Source organism: Littorina saxatilis, linkage group LG12 (genome assembly GCF_037325665.1).
Source record: "Littorina saxatilis isolate snail1 linkage group LG12, US_GU_Lsax_2.0, whole genome shotgun sequence".
Classification (NCBI taxonomy): domain Eukaryota; kingdom Metazoa; phylum Mollusca; class Gastropoda; order Littorinimorpha; family Littorinidae; genus Littorina; species Littorina saxatilis.
The window spans coordinates 8,859,647-8,884,637 of NC_090256.1; the positions used below are offsets into that span (position 1 = coordinate 8,859,647).

The 24,991-nt window shown below is 47.5% G+C and overlaps 1 protein-coding gene across 1 annotated transcript; it reads right to left on the reverse strand.

The window, feature by feature from the left end:
* Window positions 1-654: 654 nt before the first annotated feature.
* On the reverse strand, window positions 655-24,991 carry LOC138981202 (mannosyl-oligosaccharide glucosidase-like). The gene is made up of 3 exons (XM_070354047.1): window positions 24,510-24,991; window positions 19,366-19,645; window positions 655-5,002 (listed from the first exon to the last, which is right to left on the reverse strand). Exons 1-3 carry the CDS (start codon window positions 24,797-24,799, stop codon window positions 3,113-3,115), a joined length of 2,460 nt encoding a protein of 819 aa, XP_070210148.1. The 5' UTR covers window positions 24,800-24,991; the 3' UTR covers window positions 655-3,112.

A 24,991-nucleotide genomic window follows, 5' to 3' on the forward strand; every position in this document is an offset into this window, starting at 1 on the left:
TTTGTCAGCCAGTTTGGCTGATTTGACGCGTAAGACTGTGTTTTTAACGCTTCTCTCTACTTCGAGGAGAGGTAGTGAGGTGCACTCTTTGTCGGGTTTAGACAAGGATATTGCGTTCGAAAAGGATGGTTCCATTTCTCTCAAATTTGTCCCCGGCTGGCCAGCTTTCTCCAACCTTGCGCATTCCACCCTTGAGCAAGATTTTGGCTCCTGGAGATCCCGATATTGCAAATTGTCCCGTGAGAGCTCTCCGATGTTACCTGTCTCGAACTCGGCCTGTTAGGTCAGAAAGTCAAAAACTTCTTTTCATATCTTTAAACACGGCTAGGTGTAAGGATATAGCGAAGGTGACTGACCAAATGGATCTCCACTCTGATCAAGCGAGCATATGCCTGGTGGCAATTGCAGTCGGGTGACGTTAGGGCAGTGTTGCCTCTCACCGCGGCTAGAACCCATGAGGCGAGAGCCTGGGCATCCTCAGTGGCAGTTCTTCGGTCCGGCAAGCTAGCCGAGGTACTGGAAACTGCGTACTGGCGCTCTGAGGACATCTTCGTCAATTATTACCTCAGAGACGTCTCTTCTGTAAGACAGGATGGAAGCTCCGCGCTGCCTGCCATGGTAGCGGCGGGAAAAGTCCTGCGTGCCTAGATTTTGGTAAGTACCCACCACCTATAGTAGCAATCTGCTATATGTGAGTTGGGTAATAATATGTAATTTAATCCAAAATTTTAATAATAAATTTTCATTTAATTAATATACTTACCCAACTCACATCGTTTAAACCCTCCCGCCTCCCCGCTGTGGTGGTATTGGGTTCTAAAAAAGTAGTGAGTTGGGCTTCGTTCGAATGATACAAATGGCGGCGTATGCGCACACATACGGATGTTGGACCGGACATCGGTCTGATATTATGGGATGGATCACTCTTTTTTAGGGTGGTCTCCCTTGTTACCAAGGGGAACGCGTACAGCGTTACCAGCACTGAACTAGAGTTAATTGCTATATGTGAGTTGGGTAAGTATATTAATTAAATGAAAATTTATTATTAAAATTTTGGATTTAGTATGTTAAGCTTCGCCAGACTGCGAAAAGAAAGTAGTTTGGGTGCTTCAAGCATTTTTTAAATTTCATTGAAAAATTCAAAATAGTTAATGGGTAATCAGCATTTAAAGACCCTTCTGGGTCCATATGGACCGACAACATCCAGGGTTGGGTAAATTTGTGACGAGGAGTTTATCAGGCATTCTTGCCCATCTGGAACAAAATAACCAATGTAAGCAATTTTAAATGACAGTGCCCTGAATCAGTGAATGAGATACGCTGTCAGTGACACTTTCGTTGATGTCAATCAAAACACATGACATTCGTATGGACACACACACAAACAGAGAAAACTGGTAAAATAACACTGTCACACTTTGACATTCTTTCATTCATAAAACAACAAAGTTTCAGTATTTGTCAGATTAAACAACAACAGACTCTTTCACTTCAGAGCATACTTCAGAGAGGTCTGTCAACCAATGTCACACCATAAATACCAAACAAAGGTCTAGTTCTGGATATCTGGTAAAATGAATTGGTGAGCCCAAACTAATAATGGAAAAAATATATTCATGTACCATAGAAACAATAAAATATAAAAGAAAAATGGCAGTCACTGGTGACAGATTTTAGTCAAGCAGTGTGTAAGAAATGTTAAGTCCTTTGTACTGGAAACTTGCATTCTCCCAGTAAGGTAATATATTGTACTACGTTGCAAGCCCCTGGAGCAATTTTTTGATTAGTGCTTTTGTGAACAAGAAACAATTGACAAGTGGCTCTATCCCATCTCCCCCCTTTCCCCGTCGCGATATAACCTTGAATGGTTGAAAACGACGTTAAACACCAAATAAAGAAAAGAAAGAAAGACTGGTGACAATTTAACTCGTAGGTACATGTAGATGTTCTGTGCACCTGACCATTTCAAGAAAAGAATCAATTGGCCAGTCAGACCAGTGCCCTTGTCAAACAGGCAGCATGATAACGGAACACCTGCTGCAGACTTGCCTCCTACACGATGGCCTCAGGAGCCAGATCTGGGCGGAGGCGACCACGGTGCAAGGGAAGCTCTATGGCAGTCTGGACGACCTACTGCGCACGGCAACATTTGCGCGGAGAACCGGCGTTTTCCATCTGAGTGATCGACAAGAAGAAGAAGAAAAGAATCAAAGCAAAACCCTGGTTGACTGTGTGTACTCTGTCTGTTGTCAATTGGAGGTAGTGGTGAGATTCTTCTTTTGGGGTGAACAGCAAATTCTGTTAATCTGAATGGTTCTGTGTGGAAAAACATATCAATCTGCGACACCTAGTTTCATTCATGCTGTAAAGAAAAGGGAAGGATTGACAGCTGCAGGAGCACTGGTGCATCCAATTCAAAATCATACAGTTGGCACACATTGCGTATTCATCATACATTCTTAATTCACCAACAGTAGACTAGAAGTTAAATATAGTAGGCCTGTTCTCTTTGCTACCACCGACACCCACACAAAGAGATACACATAGCAGATGTACAAACACCCACACAAAGAGATACACATAGCAGATGTACAAACACCCACACAAAGAGATACACATAGCAGATGTACAAACAAACACTGAAAGTGAAACAGACAGACAGAACATCCATATTTGTAACTTTCAAGGGGCGCAGCATTACAACAGTTACATTCAAGAATACACTCAATACACATGTGTACCGTGACTCATTTTTTCATTGCAACATTTGCACAAGGACTTCACTTGCAATAAAACATCCATTGATTTCTGTACAGTTGCAACAGGTGCGCACTTTCACACACAAGCGTACAGGAACCCTGCTTGCCTTAGATTAATATTAATAGCCTCGCACACAGACCTCTGGCTACAGTGGAACCCCCTTGCTATGACCACAAATTTGAAGAACAAAACCCAGGTCTAACAAAAGGAGGGACTCTTAAAATGGGGGATGGATGTACAGAGGTTATGAACAGAATATCTGAAAAAGCAGGTCTTAAAAGGGAGGGTTGAGGTTTTAATCGGGAGGCCTAAACAGGGGGGTTCCACAATATCAAAAGCACATAAACACACATCAATAAACTTCTCCCATGATCAACACCAGAAGGGCAGACCATCCCGTGAAAGGATGACTTCCTTTACCTTCACCGGTCTTGTCACTGTAATTTTCCCAGATGTAGCCTGTCCTCTGAAACTCTTTCACCATGTTCTTGACCAGGTTTGCACGCAGGTCATTGTAGATTTCCCCTGCTAGTTCTTTGTAGGGGCCTGAGGTGTGTGCATAGTGATGAAGCGCCCCTAAGGCCAGGTAGTTCATGTTGATCCAGATGGGTCCGCGCCAGTATGGGGGATCATGCTCAGTGTTGAAGCGATTGTACAGCTTGTTCAGGCGAGCCAGTGAACGTAGGCCATACTCACTCCACAGCAGTCCAGGGTCTTTTAAATCCGTCAAGATTTTGTACAGCTTGGGAGAGTCAGAGTTGACGATCTTGAGAAGGAAAGGAAAAAGACTAACATAGCCAAAAGCGTCCACAAACTTCTGCTTCGGTTGTGAGACGGTGACCCTGATCTTGGGCAGGTCAGGTGGTCTTTGACCAGGCTGTAGGTGGGGAGGGGGTGGAGGTTTCTCCAGTTTGACCCTGTCACTGTGGAGGCCATAGTCGCTGTACTGCTGACCTTTCTCTGACCAGTGCAGGCTGTCCAACAGAGTGTTGTCGGTCAGCAGCTGGTGAGTGGCGGCGTACTCCTGCCAGTCCTTGTTCAGAGACTTGGCAATCTCCGCCATCACTCCAGACGCCAGGGCCATCCAGCAACGAAGATCCACATGGCGCTCATCGTCCGTTGGGTGTGACGCACGTGGGTAGTCGTCAAGGCCCGAGGTAAGTGTCAAAGGGTTCAACTGGTTGACCGCTTTAGCGTCACGGCCTCTCCAACGGTATGTTGACCCTGCGCTGCCCACCTGTGAAGTATTATACCAAGAGTACCAAGTTTTCAGACGCGGGTAGAGCGCTTCCAGGTACCCCTGATCCCGAGAATTTGTGCTGCCCACCATCTTGTGAATGAGCTTTTTGAGGGGGAGGAAGAAGGTGGGAGGGTTGGCGTTCTTGTTACGCTGCACCACAAACTCTGCCGGCACTTTGGCGCGAGCTTCCACCCCTAGAATCTGCTCCCTGGGAATCCAGCCTTCAGTGTTCATGAGGTCCAACCAGTGACCGATGATCTCCAGCGACAGGCCTTCGTCCCAGCGACTGATCAGCAGGTTGTGGAAACCCTCATCCCACAGGAAGCCACGGGGAAAGAAAGGCCTGGATGGAACGCCTGAAAACAGAGGCGCCTCCCAGTAGTTCACTGGCTCTTTGTTGTACTCAGACTGAACCAACGAAGAACCGTAGAAGTAACCGATGCTGCCTATCATGTTGCTCAGGGCTGCTTTGGCCACATGGATTTCTTTCTCACCGTATCCTTTCTTCTCCAGCTGGAAAATGTCTGTGAACTTCTTGTTGAAGGCGCCCACATGGGTTTTCAAAGCAGCACTAAACACTTCCCCTTCCAAAGTGTTAGGTCTGTTGTGAAAGCTGCCCGACTCAAAAATGATTTCCATTTCCAAGGGGAGGGTGCCAGTAACTTCTTTGATGATAAAGTTAACCCCTGGAGCATCTTTGGGCACCAGGCGGCCACCGAGAGTGAAATACGGCTGTGTGCGAGCTTTGTCCCACGCCTCAACTCTCATGCTAGCTTTTGTGGTGTCAGTCAGTTGAGCCAAATTCGGGGCGTATGTGATCAGGTGGGACCCTTTCTGGTTCTCTGTCTTGGCCCGTGGAAACTTGAGAGAAAAAGATCCCAGTTCTTCAGATTCGCCAGCTACCTCCGTCAGCACGTTGCGTTTCAACACGGGCTGCAGCGACCCCTGCCCATCCAGGGCCACGTAAAACATGCCAGACACCACCACGGCTTGGTTGGTTTTCTGAAAACAGAGAGGAGAAGGGAACATGTCTCACACTCACAGTCTGTGGCTTGATCTATAATATCGTAAAATACACAATTCCAACCAAAGCATTATGCTATCTGACATGCGATCTAAATGGATCTGCTAAAAGTAGTATGCTCCGATATACCAATCAATATATGCTTCTTTTTTTTTTTAAATGATATAAACATGCTACTCCAACAAATTTTAAAAAGTAAGAGAAACACAGTATTTTGACATCTTTCAGAGATCTTCTGTAAATTACAATTGAGGGGTGCTCTTTTTGATGTCAGAATTATTGTTTATTTTTCTTTATTTAGCACAACTGAGCTTTTCTACATTCTTTCTCCTGGTCTGACTAACATCTTCAACTGCATGAACAAACTCCTGCAATCTTTTCAACTATTTTACAAAAAGAATCTTCACAGGATTCCCAGTCTGAGCTGTGAGAATCAATGAGTACATAAGGCCTAAAAAAAAAATAGGTGTGGTTACGGTAACCCGACCTACCCTATTTTTTGGGGCCGACCCTATAACTTTTTATTACATTTGTCAAAAAAATACACAAAAAAACAAGTAAACGAGTGCAGAAAACGCAATGAAAGCGAAAGCGCCCGAGTCGCACACTTATTTCCCTGTCAAGTAGGTTTAATTTGTACACATTAGAAAAAAAAGTTTAAAAAAAAAAAAATGATTGCCTACCTTCCTACCCTATTTTTTGTTGGCTATGTTACCGTAACCACACCTATTATTTTTTTGGGCCTAATGCATGAATACTATCTGGTTTAAACTGTTTTATTTAACGTTTGTGCATTATTTACAAAAAACGCATATTGAGTAAACAACAACAAGCATAATGCTTATAGTGGTGTTCACTATTTCTAGAAAATTACATATAATATAAATGGCGGCTATTGTACAGTTTAAATGAAAAGCTTGCAAACATGAAAAGAAAATTGAATGAAAATTGTACATCAAAACAAAAATCCGTTTGGGAATACATATATAATATTTATGGTGTTTGCGAGTAAGAGATAGGGAGGGAGAGAGGGAGGGGGAGAGAGGGGGAGAGAGAGAGAGAGAGAGAGAAAGAGGGAGAGAGAGAGAGAGAGAGAGAGAGAGAAAGAGAGAGAGAGAGAGAAAGAGAGAGAGAGAGAGACGAGTAGACGTGTCGATTTTGCTTTCACTTTACATGTTTATGAGACTGTGCCAAAAGGTGACGTTTTCATGTCAGTATGTCCCAAATGACATCACCAGTACATTTTTCATTCTATCTAATCTGTTTTCGTTCTATTTTTTCTAATAACATGCGTTAACAATTGATTGCCAACTGGAATGGAAGAGCACAAAAAGTGTAACTTGATATGTAGTTTCTCTAGAGGGAAAAACATCTTCCACTTTCATGTCAGTGTGTCCCATGCAACATACATTTGCCAAACAGCTATGTGCAAGTAGATTATTTGTTAGTGGTATAGAAAATACTGATCAACAATTAAAGTCAGTTTTCACATTCATTTTCTACCTATTTCTTATTTGTTTATTCTGTTGGCAATGGTGAAATGTCAGCAATCGTGTGTCATTCGGGACAGTAGACATGACTGTAAGGCTTCTTTTTAAGCCTACTGTCTATATGATACTTACCGAGACAGTACTATTCTTGCACATTATCTATTATAGGCCGAAAAAATTGGACAAAACGCTGCGTGGGTACAATTATCTCCCATAACCATGCGCCACCGTGGATCCCAAGCACTGTCTGAGTGCTTCCCCCTTACAGGATGTAGGTGGCGCGTCCTCTTTCTTTATGAGCTGCAGACCCTCAAAAAGCCCATAACATATCAAGAGGGGAGGCGGGAGGGAAACTCTAATAGTACTGTCTCGGTAAGTATCATATAGACAGTAGGCTTAAAAAGAAGCCTTACAGTCAATATAACACTTACCTCGACAGTACTATTCTTGCACAGAATACCAGAGTGGTGTGAGGGTGATATGTAGAGTATTAAACTCCTTAATCAAAATCACTTAAATCCAAGGATTAAGATACCCAGGCAATTTTCGAACAGTACTACCGTAAAAGAAAATATACCCAAGAAAAATACCTTAGACTGACGTGACCATGCTGGCAACCACTGCTTTGGCAATGCCATACGACTGGTCAAGCCTGAGACTGGAAAAGTCTCGCATATAGTGGTTAATAAACGTGGCTGGAGTCTTCCAGAACGCGACCGCCATTATGCTTTGGAGCGAGGCACCCCGCACGTGCGCCAACGAGGAGCCGATAGCCCGAATCTCGTGTGCCCTGATGTCAGGGACCACATCCACTTGAGCATGAACATAAGCCTGTTTGATAAGCAAGGTCAGCCAACGAGCTAAAGTTTGTCTAGAAATATCCGATTGGTACTTCGGATTAAGCGAGACAAACAGTGACCGCTTAGAAGACCGAAAGCTACGTGTTCTATCCAGGTACACTCTAAGGGCACGTACTGGGCAGAGGAAGCGATCAGGGTCATCATGTTCAAGAGTGGGAGCCAAGGCTTGAATGACTACTGGTTTGGACAACTCCGAGGCATTCTGATTCTTGGCTCGAAAGTCTGGTAGGAAAGCCAACGTCACCTGATGTGTGGTGAACTCAATGTCAAATTCCAGGCCACTCAAAGCTTGAATACCACTGAGTCTACGGCAAGTGGCTAAAGCGATGAGGAACACAGTCTTAAAAGTCAGGAACTTGATACTAATGCCTGCCAGGGGTTCAAACTCCTTGCTACGCAGGAGTTTGAGAACCAGGAAGACATCCCACTTGGGAAATGAAACCCGAGGTTTAGACACCGCTGCATTGCTAATACCCGAAAGGACATTAGCAATGAGGGAGGAACTGATCAAGTGTTCAGGTCTGCGACCAGTAGCAGCCGCAATCGTGGAAGTGATGGCAGATTTGTATCCAAGAAGAGTCTTAGAAGAAAGACTCTTCTTTTGATACACTTCCACCAGGAAGTTGGCCAAGTCCTGTGTTGAGGGATAAAGCGGCTTTATCCCCTTGGACAAGGCGAAGGAGGCCCAAGCTCTCCAGCGTAAGTCGTAGAGCTGATTAGTTGATCGCCTCTTAGCGTTCAAGGAAAACTCTACTGAACTCTTGTGCAATCCTAGTGCAAGCAGTTTGGAGCGCACAAGAGCCATGCGGTCAAGCACAGACTCTCTGGACGTGGATGAGGGAGGCCTGATCGAGGCTGGAGCAGACTTCCCCCGTCCAGATTCAGAGGTAGAGGGTCTACGTGGGTGAGACCGCGAAGATCTGGAAACCACGGAGCTGTTGGCCAGTAAGGCGCGACCAAAATCAGTCTTGGCCGTTCCTGCAGATACTTTGCCAGTACCCTCGGAATCAGAGATGTCGGGGGATAGGCGTAAGCATCGAGGAGCCTCCACGAGAGAGTGAATGCGTCCACGTGGAACGCATTCGTGTCTCGAAAGGGGCTGACGTACCTGGGAAGCCGAGCGCTGAATCGAGTTGCGAACAGATCGATCAGAGGACGGTCCCACCTTGCCCACAGACGCCGTAGAACGTTGTGAGCGATGGTCCATTCTGTGGGGAGAACCTGATCGCCCCGACTGAGAATGTCGGCCAGGGCGTTCAGTTTCCCCGGAACGAATTAGACTGACATCCGGACCTGATTGGTCTGGCACCAGAGCAGAATCTCCTCCGCTAACAGGGAGAGGGACCGAGAATTGGTGCCCCCCTGGTGGCGAAGGTAAGCTAGGCATGTGGTGTTGTCCCCGTGGACCAACACATCCTGATCCCGAATCAGGAGGCGAAACTCCAGCAGAGCCCGACGAACCGCCTCCAACTCTAGAAAGTTGATGTGTAGGAGGGACTCCTCCTGGGTCCAGACCCCCTGGGCCTCGTGCAGGTCCAGGTGGGCCCCCCAACCCCGCGTAGAAGCGTCGGTGTACAGGAAGAGAGACGGCCGTCTCGGTTGGATAGGCACCGCAGAGTTGAGCCAGATCGGGTCCAGCCATTGGACTACAGCCTCGTGAAACCAAGGCCCGATCTGGACCAACTCGGTGTAATCGAGAGGCCTGGAAGTCCGATCTGCTACTGCCCGTTGCAGGGGACGTTTGTGTAGCCTTGCAAGGGGCAGCAGCAGAGCGACAGACTCCATGGAACCCAACAGTTCCGCCAGCCGTCTGTGAGGAACAGCGCGGCAAGCCTGAATGGAGAGGATCTTTCGCCTCAGGGAGAGGATTCTGTCCGGGGAGGGAGACACAGTGTAAAGCACTGTGTCGAACGCCATCCCCAAGTAGCAAAACTGCTGGGCTGGCACGAGGTCCGACTTGTGCCACTGTATCTGGAACCCCAAAGCATGGGTCCGGTCCAGGACCTGCCGGGTGTGTTGGAGGCATTGATCGCGAGACTGGGCCAGGGTGAGCCAATCGTCCAAATATTGACGCAGACGCACACCCTGAGCTCTGACCAACGCCGCCAGCTCCTTGACCACCTTTGTAAAAATCAGCGGGGCCAAGGACAGGCCGAATGGGAGGGCCCGAAACTCGAACACTGTGCCCTCCCAAACAAACCGGAGCAGATGTCGGTACCCCGGGGCCACCAGGATGTGGAAGTAAGCATCCTGGAGGTCCACAGACGTGGCCCAATCGTTTGGCCGGATGGCCAACCGGACCGACGAAGGGGTTTCCATCTTGAACTTGTACCTGCGAAGGTACAAGTTCAAGGTGGAGAGGTCCAACACCGGCCTGAACCTGCCGTCCTTTTTGGGGACGGTGAACAGGCGGGAGTAGAACCCCGGAGAAGGCTGAGAAAGGGGGTAGACAGCCTTCTTCTCGACCAACGAGTTCACCTCGTCTTGAAGAGCCTGCCATCTGGCAGGGTCTCGAGGAGGGGGGAACGTCAAAGGTAGAGCGGACAATGGAGGTTGTGACGACAGCGGTAGAGAAAACCCCGACCCCACCACCCTCAAGATAAACTGGTTGGAGACCAGTCTGCCCCACATGTCGCGGGCCCGAAAAAGGGAACCGACGGACGAAAGAGGGGCAACTTGAGGGGGCGTCAACGTAGGGCCGGGACTCACTGAAAATTCTGCTGGCGGGCAGGCGCAGGCTTGCGACCACCCCCCTGGTGGTGCTGCTTACCCTTACCTGTCTGAGCACCTTTCTTCTTGAGCTTGGGAGCACGAGAAGCCGGGGCCGCAGGGGGGAACGCGACAGGCGCCTGAGAGGAGGAAGAAGGAGGCAGTGAAACTGGCTTCTTCTTCTTCTTCTTCTGAGGCTGGGAGCTGGAGGTGACTGTAGCACTTCTCTTACTCCCCGCCGACGTCGCCGAAGCAGCGAGGCCAACCATCAGAGAATCAGTGTTCCTCTGGCGTGTGGACTCCACCACAGAACGGACAGTGCCCGGATGAAAAAGGGAAGAAGGCTGAGGAAACGTGTTCCTCAGACTCTTCCTCATATCCGGAGGCACTAAAGAAGTAGCCAGAAAATGATCACGGAACAGGGCCAACAAGTGGACCCGTGTTCCAATGGCCAATTCTGCCGCAGTCGTCACGCACGATCGCACGGCATGCAAAGCCCGATCCACTCGAACCGTGTCAAGGACCCGAGTGGAATCGGACTCTGCCCGATCGGGAGGGTCCAACAGTGTGGACAGCGTGCTCATCCATGTCAAGGCCTGTGATTGGGCCTCGACAATGGAAGAAACGGTGGCCTCAAGATTGTGGAACGAAGCAGAGCTCAGTTCCACCTTCTTGACCGAAGGCACCTCCCCAACGAACACATCACCGTCAGCCCCACCCTGAACACTCGAAGTCTGGAAAGGGAGAGTTCGAGAGTCAAAGGGAAAAGGGAGGGACGAAACAGATTGGACACGAGGAAACAGTGGAGGTGCGCCTCCCGAAGGAAAGCACGGCACTGAATCCGCGTCCTCCCGAGGAACATAGGTCGCGTTCGCACGTGAATCTGTACTCCTCAGGCGATGTGCTGCCGCTTCCACCGTGGCACTAAGACTAGGGTGGAACGCGAATTGCTGGCGGCCGGATCGTTCATAAAACGAGCCGCCGGCAGACGCGGCGTGTGCCTCCCGCGCCCGGGCCGAAGCGGACTCCAAGGACGAGAGGGCGTCGGAGGGAAGGACGTCCTGAAACTGTTCAAACGTCCTTCTAGCTGTGCGAGGGAGAGCCTCCTGCCTCTCGTCCTCAGACTCCACGTCCTGTGTGTCAACCGAAGGGTTGGGAACACTAGACGACAGACGCTTAAGAGAGGCATCCGTGGCGTCAAGACGCCGCGTGATGTCTGTCATGTACTGTTGGAAAGTACGAAGCATAGCTTCGGAAGTTCCATCAGAAACCGGCAAGGGTAGAGGATCAGTGTTAACCTCAGGGCGACCCTGATCCTCCTCCCCATCGTCCTCTGACTCACTCTCCTCTTCACTTCCCGACAACTCCTCAACAGCAGGAGTGTAGGAAGCTTGAGGGGGAGGAGCCGAAAGTGATGAAGTAGGCTGTGACGAAACGCCCACTGAAGCAAGAGGCCGCGAAGACCCCTGCCCCAAAGACGAAACGTCTCCAGCAGCCGAAGGGAGAGAACAACAAAAACCCTGCGACTGTTGGGTCAGTCCAGCCAACGAACCCCCGCCATTTATAGACTGAACAGGGACCCATCGGGTCTGATCAGAAAAGAAATGGTCCGGTCCGGTCGGGGGTGCCGATCCGGTCCGGTCGGGTGGTCCGGTGTTCCGGTGGTCCGGTCCGGTCCGGTCGAGTGGTCCGGTGTTCCGGTGGTCCGGTCCGGTCCGGTGGTCCGGTCCGGTCCCGTACCATCCGGAGGTCCCGTTCGGCACAGAACCATCCGTACCCACAAAAGTGTTCGGGTGGTTCGGTCCGGACGTGGAAACACCGTACCATCCGGACCCGTAGGTCCGGTGGTCCGGTGTGTTCCGGTTCGGTGCCAGACCACCCGGACCAACAGAGGTGGTCGGGTGGTCCGGTCCCGACCGGACCACTGGTCCCGTACCGTACCATCCGGACCCGTAGGTCCGGTGGTCCGGTGTGTTCCGGTTCGGTGCCAGACCACCCGGACCAACAGAGGTGGTCGGGTGGTCCGGTCCCGACCGGACCACTGGTCCCGTACCGTACCATCCGGACCCGTAGGTCCGGGGGTCCGGCAAGGGCCAGAGGTACTGTCCCGCACCGGACCCTAAGGTCCGGTACGGTCCCGTACCATGGGTCCCGTCCGGACCAAACCCGGAGGTCAAGTCCAGTCGGGACCCGTGGGTCCGGTTCGATCCCGACCCGTAAGCCTGGAACGTTCCGGACCCTTGGTCCGGACCATCCGTCACCCGAACACCAGACGCTAAGGAATGGCGTGGGGTCAAGACGGTCCGGTCGGAGGTGTCGGTCTGAGCAACAGAAACAATGTTCCCGTCGCCCTGACCATTCGACAGAAGTACCACGTTCTGTCGAACACCTCCACGTCCAGTAACTAGTCGGCCGGAGCGTTTCATAGAGGGACAGCCACCAGTCACACGGACGTCAGAGGGAACCGTAGTAGCAGTGGTCGTAGGCACGAAGCCTGAAACCACTGCCCCCACAGGACCGCCCTGAACGGGGTCAATTCGCATCCCAACCCCAGCGGGGAGGGAATTCATAGACCCCGTCATCTCCTCCGATCTCCCCCCCCATGAGTCCGAGACTACTGTCGAAACAGCAGTAGACGACCCAGCGAGGGAGTTCAGGGCCCGTATGCTTATGGGGGAAGTTCGCGACAACTCCCGAAGTTTTGAGTGACATCGGAAGTACTTGCCTCACTTTCGTATGCATGGGCCGGAAAAAGGGTTTACCTCGAAGCAAAGCGAGGAAGTAACTCAGGGTATTTTGCGACTACTTCTAAAGTTTTGAGTGACATCGGAAGTACATCCTCACTTTCGCATGCATGGGACGAAAAAAGAGTTTACTTTGGAAGCTAACGAGGAAGTAAATGAGGGTAAATGTACTACAGCCAGACCCAGTAGTAAACACGCTACTTCCACAGTTTCTCAGTGCAAAAAGGCAGGGCTTTTCTTCAGTTTTTCATGTCAAACCGAGCTGACGCTCCCAAAGAGAGAAAATAGAGGGAAAAGTCGTATCTTCTGCATGCATTTCGTGCAAATTTCCCTGAATACAAACCTGAGTTGCCAGCTTTGACTTTTGTTTGTTCTGGGTCATTGGCCACCACTCTTTCATTCCCGCTTATACGAGGGGGTTACTGTGTTTCTATGAAAATGGGCGTCGTTGTGTGCATGTGTGACTGTGTGTGCGTGTGTGTGTGTGTGTTTGTGTGCGTGCGTTCGTGTGTTTGTGTGCGTGTGTGTGTGTGTGTGTGTGTGTTCGAGTGTTGAAGTGTAAGTTTCTGCTATTTTTTTTGTCATTGCTTTATCTGTGTGTGTGTGTGTGTGTGTGTGTGTGTGTGTGTGTGTGTGTGTGTGTGTGTGTGTGTGTGTTTGTCTGCCTGTGTGTGCGTGCGTGCGGGTATAATTGTGCGTCTGTTCCTTCATACGTTTGTTTGCGTGTTCGCGCGTGCCGTGGGTGTGTGGGTGTGTGTGTTTGTGTGTGTGTTTGTGTTTGTGTGTGTGTGTTTGTGTGTGTGTGTGTGTGTCTGCATTGTGTGTGTGTGTGTGTGTGTGTGTGTGTGTGTGTGTGTGTTTGTTTTCGATGTTATGTGTGTGTTCGACGGTGTGTGTGTGTTCGACGGTGTGTGTGTGTTCGACGGTGTGTGTGTGTGTGTGTGTGTGTGTGTGTGTGTGTGTTCGATGTTATGTGTGTGTTCGACGGTGTGTGTGTGTGTGTGTGTGTGTATGTGTGTGTGTGTGTGTGTGTGTGTACCCACTCCCCACACTATGATGAGCTGACTATATTTGCGCCTTGATATTTTATTCATGTTCTTACGTTTTATGCTGTTTATTGTGATTCACCACACCCGAGTTGATCGTAATTGAGATTGAAGTGCTCTATGTCTATGTATTATGTCTAATACACATGCACACACGCACGTAGGCTACAAAAATCCAATCTTGACTTTGAACTTTATATAAACATACATCCTCTTCACAATTAACGAGGACAAACGTAATTTACAAACACCTAAGTACAACAATTTTTCTGTTTTAAAAATTCGGACACACATTTTCTCAAATAATATGAAATTCGCTGAACTTATCTTCTTTTCACTACACCTTATATCTTGATTCCCAAAAAATGGAGTTCTGCCTTTTTAAATTTACCAGTAACACAAACATTCGCTCTGACCAAACTATTTTTGTCCAGCAGTTTTACCGATACACAATCATTAAAAAAAAACACTACAAAAAGAGTTTTAAGTTAACCGACTTCGCTACCACATAAACAACCTTTTTTTATTGTCCCCAACATTCTGGTCAACGAAATCATTATTTCAGTCATTCTATTTAAGGACAATTATCACAGCTTTCGTTCAACCAGTTAAAAACAACAATTATAGTAAAAGCTACAGCGCGATCAACGTTTGCCCATTTACGAACTCGCGATGAGATTCGTTTCTTCTGGTCACCAAGCCTACCGTTTACAAACGCATGCGCACTAATTGGGATTCCCCCAATTTTCTCGACCTTGACCTCAGAACTCTCGAAGCCACTACTTCGGCGGTCAATTTAGCTCGTGCATACCGAGTAGCTGGCAACTTTGCTTTCGAAGTTCCCACTTCCAATGTCAAGGGCCTCTCGCTTGACATAATTATACGACGATATCGCATCTCAAGGGTCCTTACCCATCCAAAAGAAACCTCCAGCGCATACTACAATTGCAGGACATTCCGTTTTTAAAGGCAGCTCATTGGGAAATGATCTCAGACACAATATCGAAGACGTGAAATGCGTCAATCGAGCAACTGTCGTAACTTGGCTACAATGAGACGGTCTCCTACCTTGCACCATAGACACGGACTGTGACATTCTTGTTTAATTTAGGTGAAATGCTTAAAACAGAGTGACTCAAAAGCGACAGTTCGATCAGTTACTGACCGAAAAAAACGTGCTCGAGTCATTCGGCGAAGGTGGCGAGCTTTCAAACCAGCACGACTGAATAACTCAGAATGCCTTTTTTCATCATGCCTCTATTCTACACGAGTAACATAGTGCAGTGGTAACGGTTCCGGACTCTCGTTCATTCGCTCCGGGTTCAAGTTCCGCCAAGAGCTATATATTTTTTTTATTAATCTTTTCCTTTTTAAGCCTCCGCAATTGCATTCCGGCTGCAAAAACGTTTTGCCTCTGTGTTAATTTTATTCATTTGCAAAAGAAACCTTCCTATGCTTTGAAAAAATCCTATCATGTCTTGACTTTCAACTGTACGCGCGTGTGTATAATTATGTGTGTCACTACGGTGAGTATGTGTGTGTGTGTGTGTGTGTGTGTGTGTGTGTGTGTGTATGTGTGTGTGTGTGTGTGTGTGTGTGTGACGTGTCACTTGTGTCATCATAGTTTCAGTGTGTGTATGAGTGTAGATTGAGAGAGAATGAGAGAAAGTGAGAGAGAGTGAGTGTGTGGTTATTTGTTTGTGACTGTGTGCGTGCGTGTATGGGTGCGTGTGTGTGTGTATATGTGTGCGCGCGAGCGCGCGCGCGTGTGTGTGTGTGCAGTGTGTGTGTGTTTATGTGTGCCGTCAGTGTCACTTGTGTCATAGTGTCAGTATGTGCATGAGTGTACGTGTCCGTGTGTCGTAAGAGAGAGAGAGAGAGAGAGAGAGAGAGAGAGAGAGAGAGAGAGAGAGAGAGAGAGAGAGAGAGAGAGCGACCGACACTTCTTTGGCAATTTTGGACCAGACAGCGTCTTTATGTTTAACAGTTAGACTGTTCTGAAATTTGGACAGAATAACCGTTCTTTCGTAAAACACTTCTGTCAAGAGTACAGCAATTTCACCATCTGAAAAAGGCGCAGAACGCCCCTCCGTGTCTACTTTCTTTTTGAGCGGCACACGTGCCTTGCCATTTTCGTTGACTGCCATGTTGATAGAAACGTGCGCATGCGTATTAGTAGGGATTCCCCCAATTTCCCCGACCTTGACCTTAATACTCTCGCTGTCACTACTTTGGCGTTCAAGTCAGTTCATGCATTGTGAACAGTGTTAGAAAGTTGACTTCGGGAGTTCCCACTTCGAAAAGAGGCCTCTACTTCCAGTGTTTCTTACTTCTAGTTCATGCATACGGGCCCAGAGCGAGGACCCGTGTCCCTCCTGGCTTCCACAGCGGTGGAAACCGAGGAGGGCACAGGAGAGGCACCGGAAAAGAAAGAAGTCGAAACCTGAGTCTCTCCCGTAGCCCCTAGATCAGATTCACCAACCCCCAAAGAGGGTTGGGAATCGACCCGCCCCCGGATTCGAGCCAGGGAGGAGAAGGAAACCTTCCCCCCAGGCTTGAAACCGGGAGGAGCTGAAGCCTGAGACTGAGGGCCGGACAACGGCGTCGAAGGGGGGGAAGCGTGTTCCACGGAAGGAGAAGGAGAAAGACGCTTTTTCTTTCCCCTCGACCTTCCCCGAACCTTCGACGGCGCAGCCCCGCCCGAAGTCCCAGGTTCAAGCCCAGCCTGTTTGAGCAAGCTCGCATTGAGCTTGCTCAAACAGGCTTTCTCCGCCCTCCCTCGCCGCAAACGCAAAGCGTTTGGGGAGGGAGAGTCGGAGCGCCGAAAGGTCCCCCTGTCCGTGCGCAAAACATGACGCTGTGCGCCCGGAGAAGGGTTGCCCCCGGCAGACTCTGGTTCCGTAGAACCAGAGCCCAAAACAAGACGAGACATCCTACCTCGCCCTGTACGTACCCTTAAAAAATCGAGAATTAACAAAATTCAATAGAAAATTAGGTCAATACTCAAGTGAATGAGGCGAAACGAGAAGCAGACGACCGGTCACCACGAAGTAGGACGGTAGGCACGCCGAGTCCGCCACACAACAACGGAGGCACAAGTTGGAAGAAAAACAACGTAGCCTCAAGCCAGAAGTGGAATAACACACAAAAATCCAACAGGTGGTAATCCACACAGAAAAGAAGACTCTAGAATCCAAAATAATCCGGGAGCGCAGCAGAAACACAGCCTACTGTCACGCGCGAAAAAAGAAAGAGGACGCGCCACCTACATCCTGTAAGGGGGAAGCACTCAGACAGTGCTTGGGATCCACGGTGGCGCATGGTTATGGGAGATAATTGTACCCACGCAGCGTTTTGTCCAATTTTTTCGGCCTATAATAGATAATGTGCAAGAATAGTACTGTCGAGGTAAGTGTTATATTGACACCTGACCTTTTGGCACAGTCTCTTATCTGTTCGAAACGGCCGGACTGTCCAATAAATTCCTGCACTGTTAAAAAGATTTTTTTGTTAATTTTTGTTTGCAAGGAGGGGTTTCCATGAAGTAGAATATCTGTGTGTATGAGGTTGTTGGTTAGTTTGTTGATTGTGTTGTTTCTTGCAGCTAAGTGTAAACGGCATTCTAGTAAGAAGTGTGTTGCAGTTTCTGTTCCATCACCACAGTCGCATACGCTGTTTTCCGCAAGGTGTCGCTCAACTAAGTCTTTCTTTAGATCACTAATATTAAGTCTCATTTTTGTGTGGATTATTTGTGTTTGTCGACTGCCACTGTAGAAGTAAACGGGAATTTGTGTGTCGTCTTTTGTTAAGTAATGTTTAAATTCCCCGAGGGAGTCAGTTAACTGTATTTGTTCAGGTAGTTGGTTCCAGAGTACTGTTGTCGAAGGAAAAAAGGATGTTTTGTATGTTTCTGTTCGATGTGGGGGTATACTTCGTTCTAAGGGGCGGCGTCTGTGGTAGGGGTTGTTGGCTGCTACGAGAGGTGGGAGTGCTGCTTGTAGGTATGGGGGGGTCTTGTCGTGAATAATTTTATGGAACATTGTTAGTTTATGACGGTTACGCCTTTCAGATAATGATTGGAGTCCAGATTCTCCGTAAAGCTTAAAGTGACTGGTTCCGCGGACAGATCCGATGATTGTTCGTATTGCATCTAGGTTTAACTTTTCGAGTTCATCTGTTAGGGTTTTGCTACAATTGTCCCATATTATGTCGCAATAATCAAAGTGTGGTAGAATGAAGGATTTAAACATAATTTCAAATGATTTGCGACTCAGTCTATATTTGTATGTACGCAAGCAAGCTACGAGAGTTCTGCACTTTGCAACAAGAGATTTTATATGTTCATCCCATTTACAGTTGTTTTGTATTATTATTCCTAAGTGTTTGTGATTTTGGGAACTTTCAAGGATGGTATTGCCAAAGTTTAGATCTGCGATATCAGGGGTTCTTTGTGTACAAAAGTTCACCAATTCAGTTTTTGCATGGTTAAATGCTACCTTCCATGTTTCTGCCCAATTTACAATTTTTTCAAGATCTGAGTTTAAAATTTCGGCACGGATGTTGTGATTGGCTAAAGACAAGTACATGCTAGTGCGTCAGCAAAAAGCTTAATCGTAGATTCTATGTCACGTACAATGTCGTTTACATAATGCATGAATACTATCTCAGTATACACCCATATTAGGGTTGAATCAGCTACCAGTACACACAAAAAACTAATAGTAAGGCCAAAAAAAAAATAGGTCTGTTTACGGTAACATAGGCCAAAAAAATAGGGTCGGTAGGTCGGGATTTTTTTTTTTTTTTCCCCCCCCCAAAACCATATTTTTACGTTATTTTGCAAAACAAGAAGAGCAAACGCTCGATCGAGTCACTTTCGCAGTTCTGAATATTATATGAGGCATCAGATGGACAGGAAGAAATTGCTATTCACAACACAATGAGTCACGTTCACATAAAATTTGAGCCCGGTCACTTTTATAGTTTCCGAGAAAAGCCCAACGTTAAGTTGTGTGTTGCCGAACAGAAAAGGCTAGTTATCTCCCTTGTTTTTCTGATAACGTTCGTAAAAGGCTACAGATGTAAATACTTTGATGTAAAGAATAATCCTACAAAGTTTCAATCACATCCGATGAACTTTGTCAAAGATATAAAATGTCTAATTTTTCCTTTGACGCTGACCTGTGACCTTGAAAAAGGTCAAAGGTCAACGAAACCGTCGTTAAAGTGTAGAGGTCATTGGAGGTCACGACTAAACAAAATATGAGCCCGATCGCTTTGATAGTTTCCGAGAAAAGTCCAACGTTAAGGTGGTGTCTACGGACGGCCGGACGGACAGACTAACACTGACCGATTACATAGAGTCACTTTTTCTCAAGTGACTCAAAAAACAGTTTTGTTTTTTTTTTCTTCCCCCAAATGCAAAAAAAAGTCTAGGGTCACGCGAAAACAGACTATTTTTTTGTTTTGGCCTAATACATTCACAGCCTAACCTTTGGGGTCATGGTGATTCTAGCCGTCCATTCACCACCATGGTCACCGCCGGCCCTCTTGATGAACTCTGTCTTCACTGTATACGTAGGCTCCTCCAGTTCTTGAACACCAAAAGACTTTCCATCATGCATGAGCCAGCTGTAGCCCAGCAGATTATCACCTTGGTCACACCAGTGTCGAATGGGAGGAGGCATCTTGTTAGTGAACTGGGTCAGCCACATAGCGCCAAACACCGGCGATTTAGGGCTGCGTGTTTTCAGTCCAAAATATGTCTGCGATCTGCAAATATATATATACTGTTCAAAAAAAGAAACGCATAGCTTGTAATATTTGGTTAATTTAGTTATATGGCTACAAGGATATCCACCAAACTGCAGAAAATGTTTATCTGGTCGTCGATAAGTGAGCTCTGCACGTGACGCATGCGTTATCAGTGGCTACAATGTCAAAATTGCTCATTTGGCATGACCACTCGTCATGCTTCAGTGTAATCTCGTGAAACTCGGGGAATATTGAGCTCTCACCATGTCTTCCAAAACCCATAAAAGCGGATTGTTCGCCACAAAGAAATCAGACGACAATTCAGCGACGAAAGATGGCCCGATTGAGCAGAGAAGACCGCCAAATTGCATTGGGTCATTTACAAGCAGGCCAAAGTCAAAGTGCAATCGCCAGGCACTTCCACGTGTCCCAGAGCACCATCAGTAGACTGTGGGTCAGGTTTCAAGCAACTGGCTCCGTTGCTGACTTGCCACGAGCGGGAAGACCAAGGGCGACAACTGCTGCTCACGACCGCTTCATACGGCTCCGCCACCTCCGGAATCGTTTCCTGTCGGCCTCATCTTCTGTCCAGGCTCTCCCCGGGCCACACCGATTATCGGACCAGACCGAGCGGAACCGCCTGCATGAAGCTGGTTTGAGAGCTCGCAGACCTCACAGAGGAGCTGTCCTCACCCGCCGCCATCGCCAGAACCGAGTGCAGTGGGGCAGCCAGCACCTTCGCCGGACCGTCCGGAATCACTGGAGACACGTGTGGTTCAGCGACGAGTCCTACTTCCTGCTCCAGCGACATGATGGTCGGAGGAGGGTCTACCGGAGAGTAAACGAACGTTACGCGCCCAACTGTGTGGATGAGGCACCCGTTCATGGTGGTGGAGGCGTCATGGTGTGGGGGGCGATCAATACCGCTGGAAGGAGCACCCTGGTGCACGTCCAAGGGCGCATAACTGCCCAGCGATACGTGGAGGAAATTCTGCGCCCACACGCCCTTCCTCTTCTGGCTGACCAGGATGCCATATTCCAGCAGGACAACGCTCGCCCGCACACAGCACGACTCACCACCCAGTTCCTCACCGACCACCATGTCCAGGTGCTTCCCTGGCCATCCATGTCGCCAGACATGAACCCGATAGAACACCTCTGGGATGAATTGGACAGACGTGTGCGCAGGCGAGAAGAAGCGCCGGCAAATCACCGCGATCTATTGCAGGCGCTTCAGGAGGAGTGGGACACCATCCCACAGCAAGATATCCGGCATCTGATCCAGTCCATGCCCAGAAGGTGCCGGGCAGTTGTTGCTGCTCAAGGCAGTCACACCCCCTACTGACTTGACAGCCTCGGCACCCAATCGTATTGATTGACTGATTGATTTGAAGATGCAAATGAACTGTGTGTGCATTCAACTGTGTCCATACCAAATTTCAAACAAATAATCTAAATATTGGATTTTCTGTTAATTTTTTCGAAAAATAAAACAAATTTGGCAAGTAGCAACTATGCGTTTCTTTTTTTGAACAGTATATATATGATAATGTGTTATTTATGGAGGCATGTTTAAATCGCAGCATCCAAGCCCTCACAAAATTATCTCTCTGTTATTCATTAGCTATGTTTTCTGTCCCAATTCCTAATGCAAAATTACCCTCCAAAAAACATGTTTAACTACTACCGTAAAATCCCTAGCATAAGCCCACCCCCCCTGTGCACAGATTTAGGGCAAAATTGGGGGGTGGGCGTTTGCTAGGGATAGACCCCTTTGCACAAAGTAAGTTTTGTGCTCAACCGTGTAATTGAGTGAATACAAACCCAGAAAGCATGTAAGTTAGGTCGTGTGAGTAGAAGTGAAGGAAAAAAGAAAAAAAAGGACTTTGAGGCAAAGAAAGCCAACCATGAGAGAGAGAGAGAGAGAGAGAGAGAGAGAGAGAGAGAGAGAGAGAGAGAGAGAGAGAGAGAGAGAGAGAGAGAGAGAGAGAGAGAGAGAGAGAGAGAGAGAGAGAGAGAGAGAGAGAGAGAGAGAGAGAGAGAGAGAGAGAGAAGGACTGGCTCTTCTGAAAACAACATGAGCATAGTCATTCATATAAATTTATGAGTAAAAAGAAAATCACCAGACCTTTGCAAGGACAAACAATAACAACACAATTCCGGGAAAAAGAAACTTGATGAAATGTCGAAATGTCAACACCAATGAAGCCCTTTTTTTCTGTACAGGGAAGAAATTACACGATCGTCTTTGGAAATGAAACGTTAACTGAACTTGGATTTTGTCTTCAAAAGGCCCAATCTTTCTGAGAAAGAAAAACCCACAAACTTAGGAAAAAAAAGAGAACAGAAACTCGAAAAAACATGAACGATGGGTGGAAGTGAGGAGAGGGGACAAAGAATACGAAAAAAGGAAAGAAACACGAAAAGGTAAAGAAGGGGAAAAAGATGACTTTTAGAACTGTCTGCACAAATCCTGGTGAAAGTGAGCCTATAATCTCTTTGAAAAAATCAGGGTGGGCGTTTGCTAGGTAGTTACCCCAGGGATGTCATTAGGCGTCGGACATCGGACATTTATTGATGAAAATCCCCAAATGTCCGATTCACATTGCCGCATGTCGGTCAGATGTCCTATCGTTTTAGCCTGAGCGTGGTCATTGTCCGATATGTACTCCATTCCTTCGGACAGCGCGATATTCGTTAATTTTCATTTCAAGATACAAATCTTCTAAAAGACCGAACGCTCTCGTGTTCAGCTGACACTGAAGTTGCCAGTGCCGCGTGCGGATCTTTTCTTTTGTCGGGAATTCCCGAACCGTTTGCGGTATGCGCAGTTTGGGTATTTATAACCGTCTTGGTGCAGCGCACTGATCTAAAAATAGTGGATTCTTTTTAGAATAGATCAGTGCATGCTACAAGAGTACGGGAGACAACTCCAGCGGCTCTGAAGTTGTTCATGTTGCTTTCTTTTTTGTGGCTTCTTTGAAACTAAACAAATACAACATTATACGCACACTGTGTTGATGTATTTACTATATTATGTGTGTGTTCTACAGCGCGCGCGCGTGGGTGTATGTGCGTGTGTGTGTGGGCGCATGACTTTGGAACAATTCCATGGAATGTTATAAGCTGTTTGGCGCAAATTCATAATGTCCTATTAAACTTTCTGAAAGCGGTCAAATGTCCTATTGATGCTGAAGAACTCAGGACATTTGTCCTATAGGTATGAATTTGTAGCAACATCCCTGTTACCCCTGTGCACAACTTTTGGCCCAAAGTGGGGAGTGGGCGTTTGCTAGAGGGTGGGCTTATGCTAGGGATTTTACGGTAATTGAGCAAGTTATTCATAGAAAAATAATCACAAAAACGTTGCTCACAAAAACAAACAGGGATAAGTCAAAGTTCTGGTAATTCGGTACATGCATTCTGCCCAGGATGGGGTGTGTAAGGGGAAGGGGAGGGGGGAGGGGAGGGGGGAGGGGAGGGGAGGGGGGAGGGGAAGGGAGGAGGGGAGGAGGAGGGGGTTACCCAGAATTTGACGTACTGAGAAATAGTAACTAAAAAAAACCAACTCGGGGATGGAATCACTCAATCAGTGGACTTTCATAAACTGTGTGAATCATTCAAATAGTATGAACTATATCTATAGATCAGTCTCTGCCCCAATACATTGTCATTGCATGTTGACTGATTTGTGCATGACAGTGCAGAAAGTTGCAAAGCCTATAACAAGTACTACCACTTTAACATTCGGCTTTTTTTCTCAGGATAGGATTAGAAGAGGAGAGGATCTTACGTTTCTGGGACTGGTAGTAAAATAGATAGAGATATATATAGCTATTCTGATGGACACGTGGGGGAATTCGGGGGCTGTGATTGGATGGTCTCACACATCCCTTTTCCGATCATCAAAGCATAACGCTACGAAAGTCGGCCATTTTTGCCGATATCCAAACGATATCGGCAAAAACAAAGACGCATGGTTCCGGTTTCTTCCACGTGTATAAAGTACACGCATACCTCGCCAGGTTTGTTCCTGTGACTAGTCGACAGACGATGACATTTGCTTTGTGTGTGTTTTTGTTGTTGCTTACTGTACATGACATACATTACGTGTAAAATCCAGTTCTTTAACAGGCAACAAACCTTGCACATTTCCAGAAGCTGCAATCTGAAGAGACCTATCTCTGATTCTAGCAGACGATCTCTCCAATGTTTAACACAAAATCAGCAAACTCTCCTGTCACATAGAACGTCCATTGTATAGTGCAATGTTGAAATGAAGTTACCGGTCTGAAACATTTCGTCGTTTCTTCTGAGACAATCCTTGTTCTCTTATCATCTACAGATTTACCGCAGTCTTCACCACGCGAATTCCCAACAGAAGTCAGACTTTCGAACATACAATCTACGTAGGCAAGCATGATACGTCATGACGTCATATGATTCCTAACATATTGACGTAATGCTAAGCATCCGGTTATCTCGAGTTTTCTCCGTAATACATGTCCGTGGGTTTTTCAATGTTCGGTTATTTCCGTGGCTTCATGCGGAAAGGGAACCGTCGTCTGCAATCAACGACATGGACCATTCTGGTACTTGTTACCGACAAAAACATGATTTTAACACAGAATTTAATGTCAGAATAGCTATATAAACGCTATTGTGTTTTCATCGTAGCAATAGGGTCCGATATTTAGACTCGAACAAGTATAATGCGACTCTTCTTCGACTCGTCAGCATTGTACTTGTCTCGTCTAAATATCGGGCCCTATTGCTACGCTGAAAACACAATAGCTGTTAATAATGGGGATTCCTTGACTGGGTTTGGATTACCTGACAGTAGTTACCTCCCTTACACCATGACCCAGCCGACCAAACTTGCCTGTAAGTGCCCCAGAATCTGTCTGGATTGACGGCAGGAGTCGAGGCATTGGAAGCTATTATGGTGGGTGCATCGAGCGGCGTGATGATAATGTCGCGCAAGTGCTGCTGGTACCTGAAGTAGGCCACTAGCGACAGAGAAATCACAACTACAGCGAAGCCGACTAGCTTCGCAGACCAGTCCATGTGTCCTTTTGCATACGGCCAGTCCGGATCATGCGGTTCTTCGTTAGGTAATAAATCCTTGCCATGTTTAATTCGGCGGCGGACACCGCCCTGGTCGCGCCCCATCCTTGCAAGACAGACTAGAACAGTCTTTGCAAGGATCTTTAACCCACAAAGCCTCAGGTTTCAGTGTTGCCGTGTGGCTTGCAGCCTGTGGTCAAGATGCGGCGTCTGCAAACGTGTCACGTGGACATACAATACCGGAAAGTGGTCTATATCCGCAGTTCTCTTTTCGCTTGCACTTTCTTACTCAATCAA

Excerpts from the sequence above, each read along its gene's own strand:
- LOC138981202 (XM_070354047.1), bottom strand. The coding sequence starts at position 24,799 with ATGGGGCGCGACCAGGGCGGTGTCCGCCGCCGAATTAAACATGGCAAG. Across the intron at positions 19,646-24,509 it reads AGATTCTGGGGCACTTACAG|ATCGCAGACATATTTTGGAC; the intron begins GCAAGTTTGGTC and ends ATATATTTGCAG. Across the intron at positions 5,003-19,365 it reads GAATCACCATGACCCCAAAG|AAAACCAACCAAGCCGTGGT; the intron begins GTTAGGCTGTGA and ends CTCTGTTTTCAG.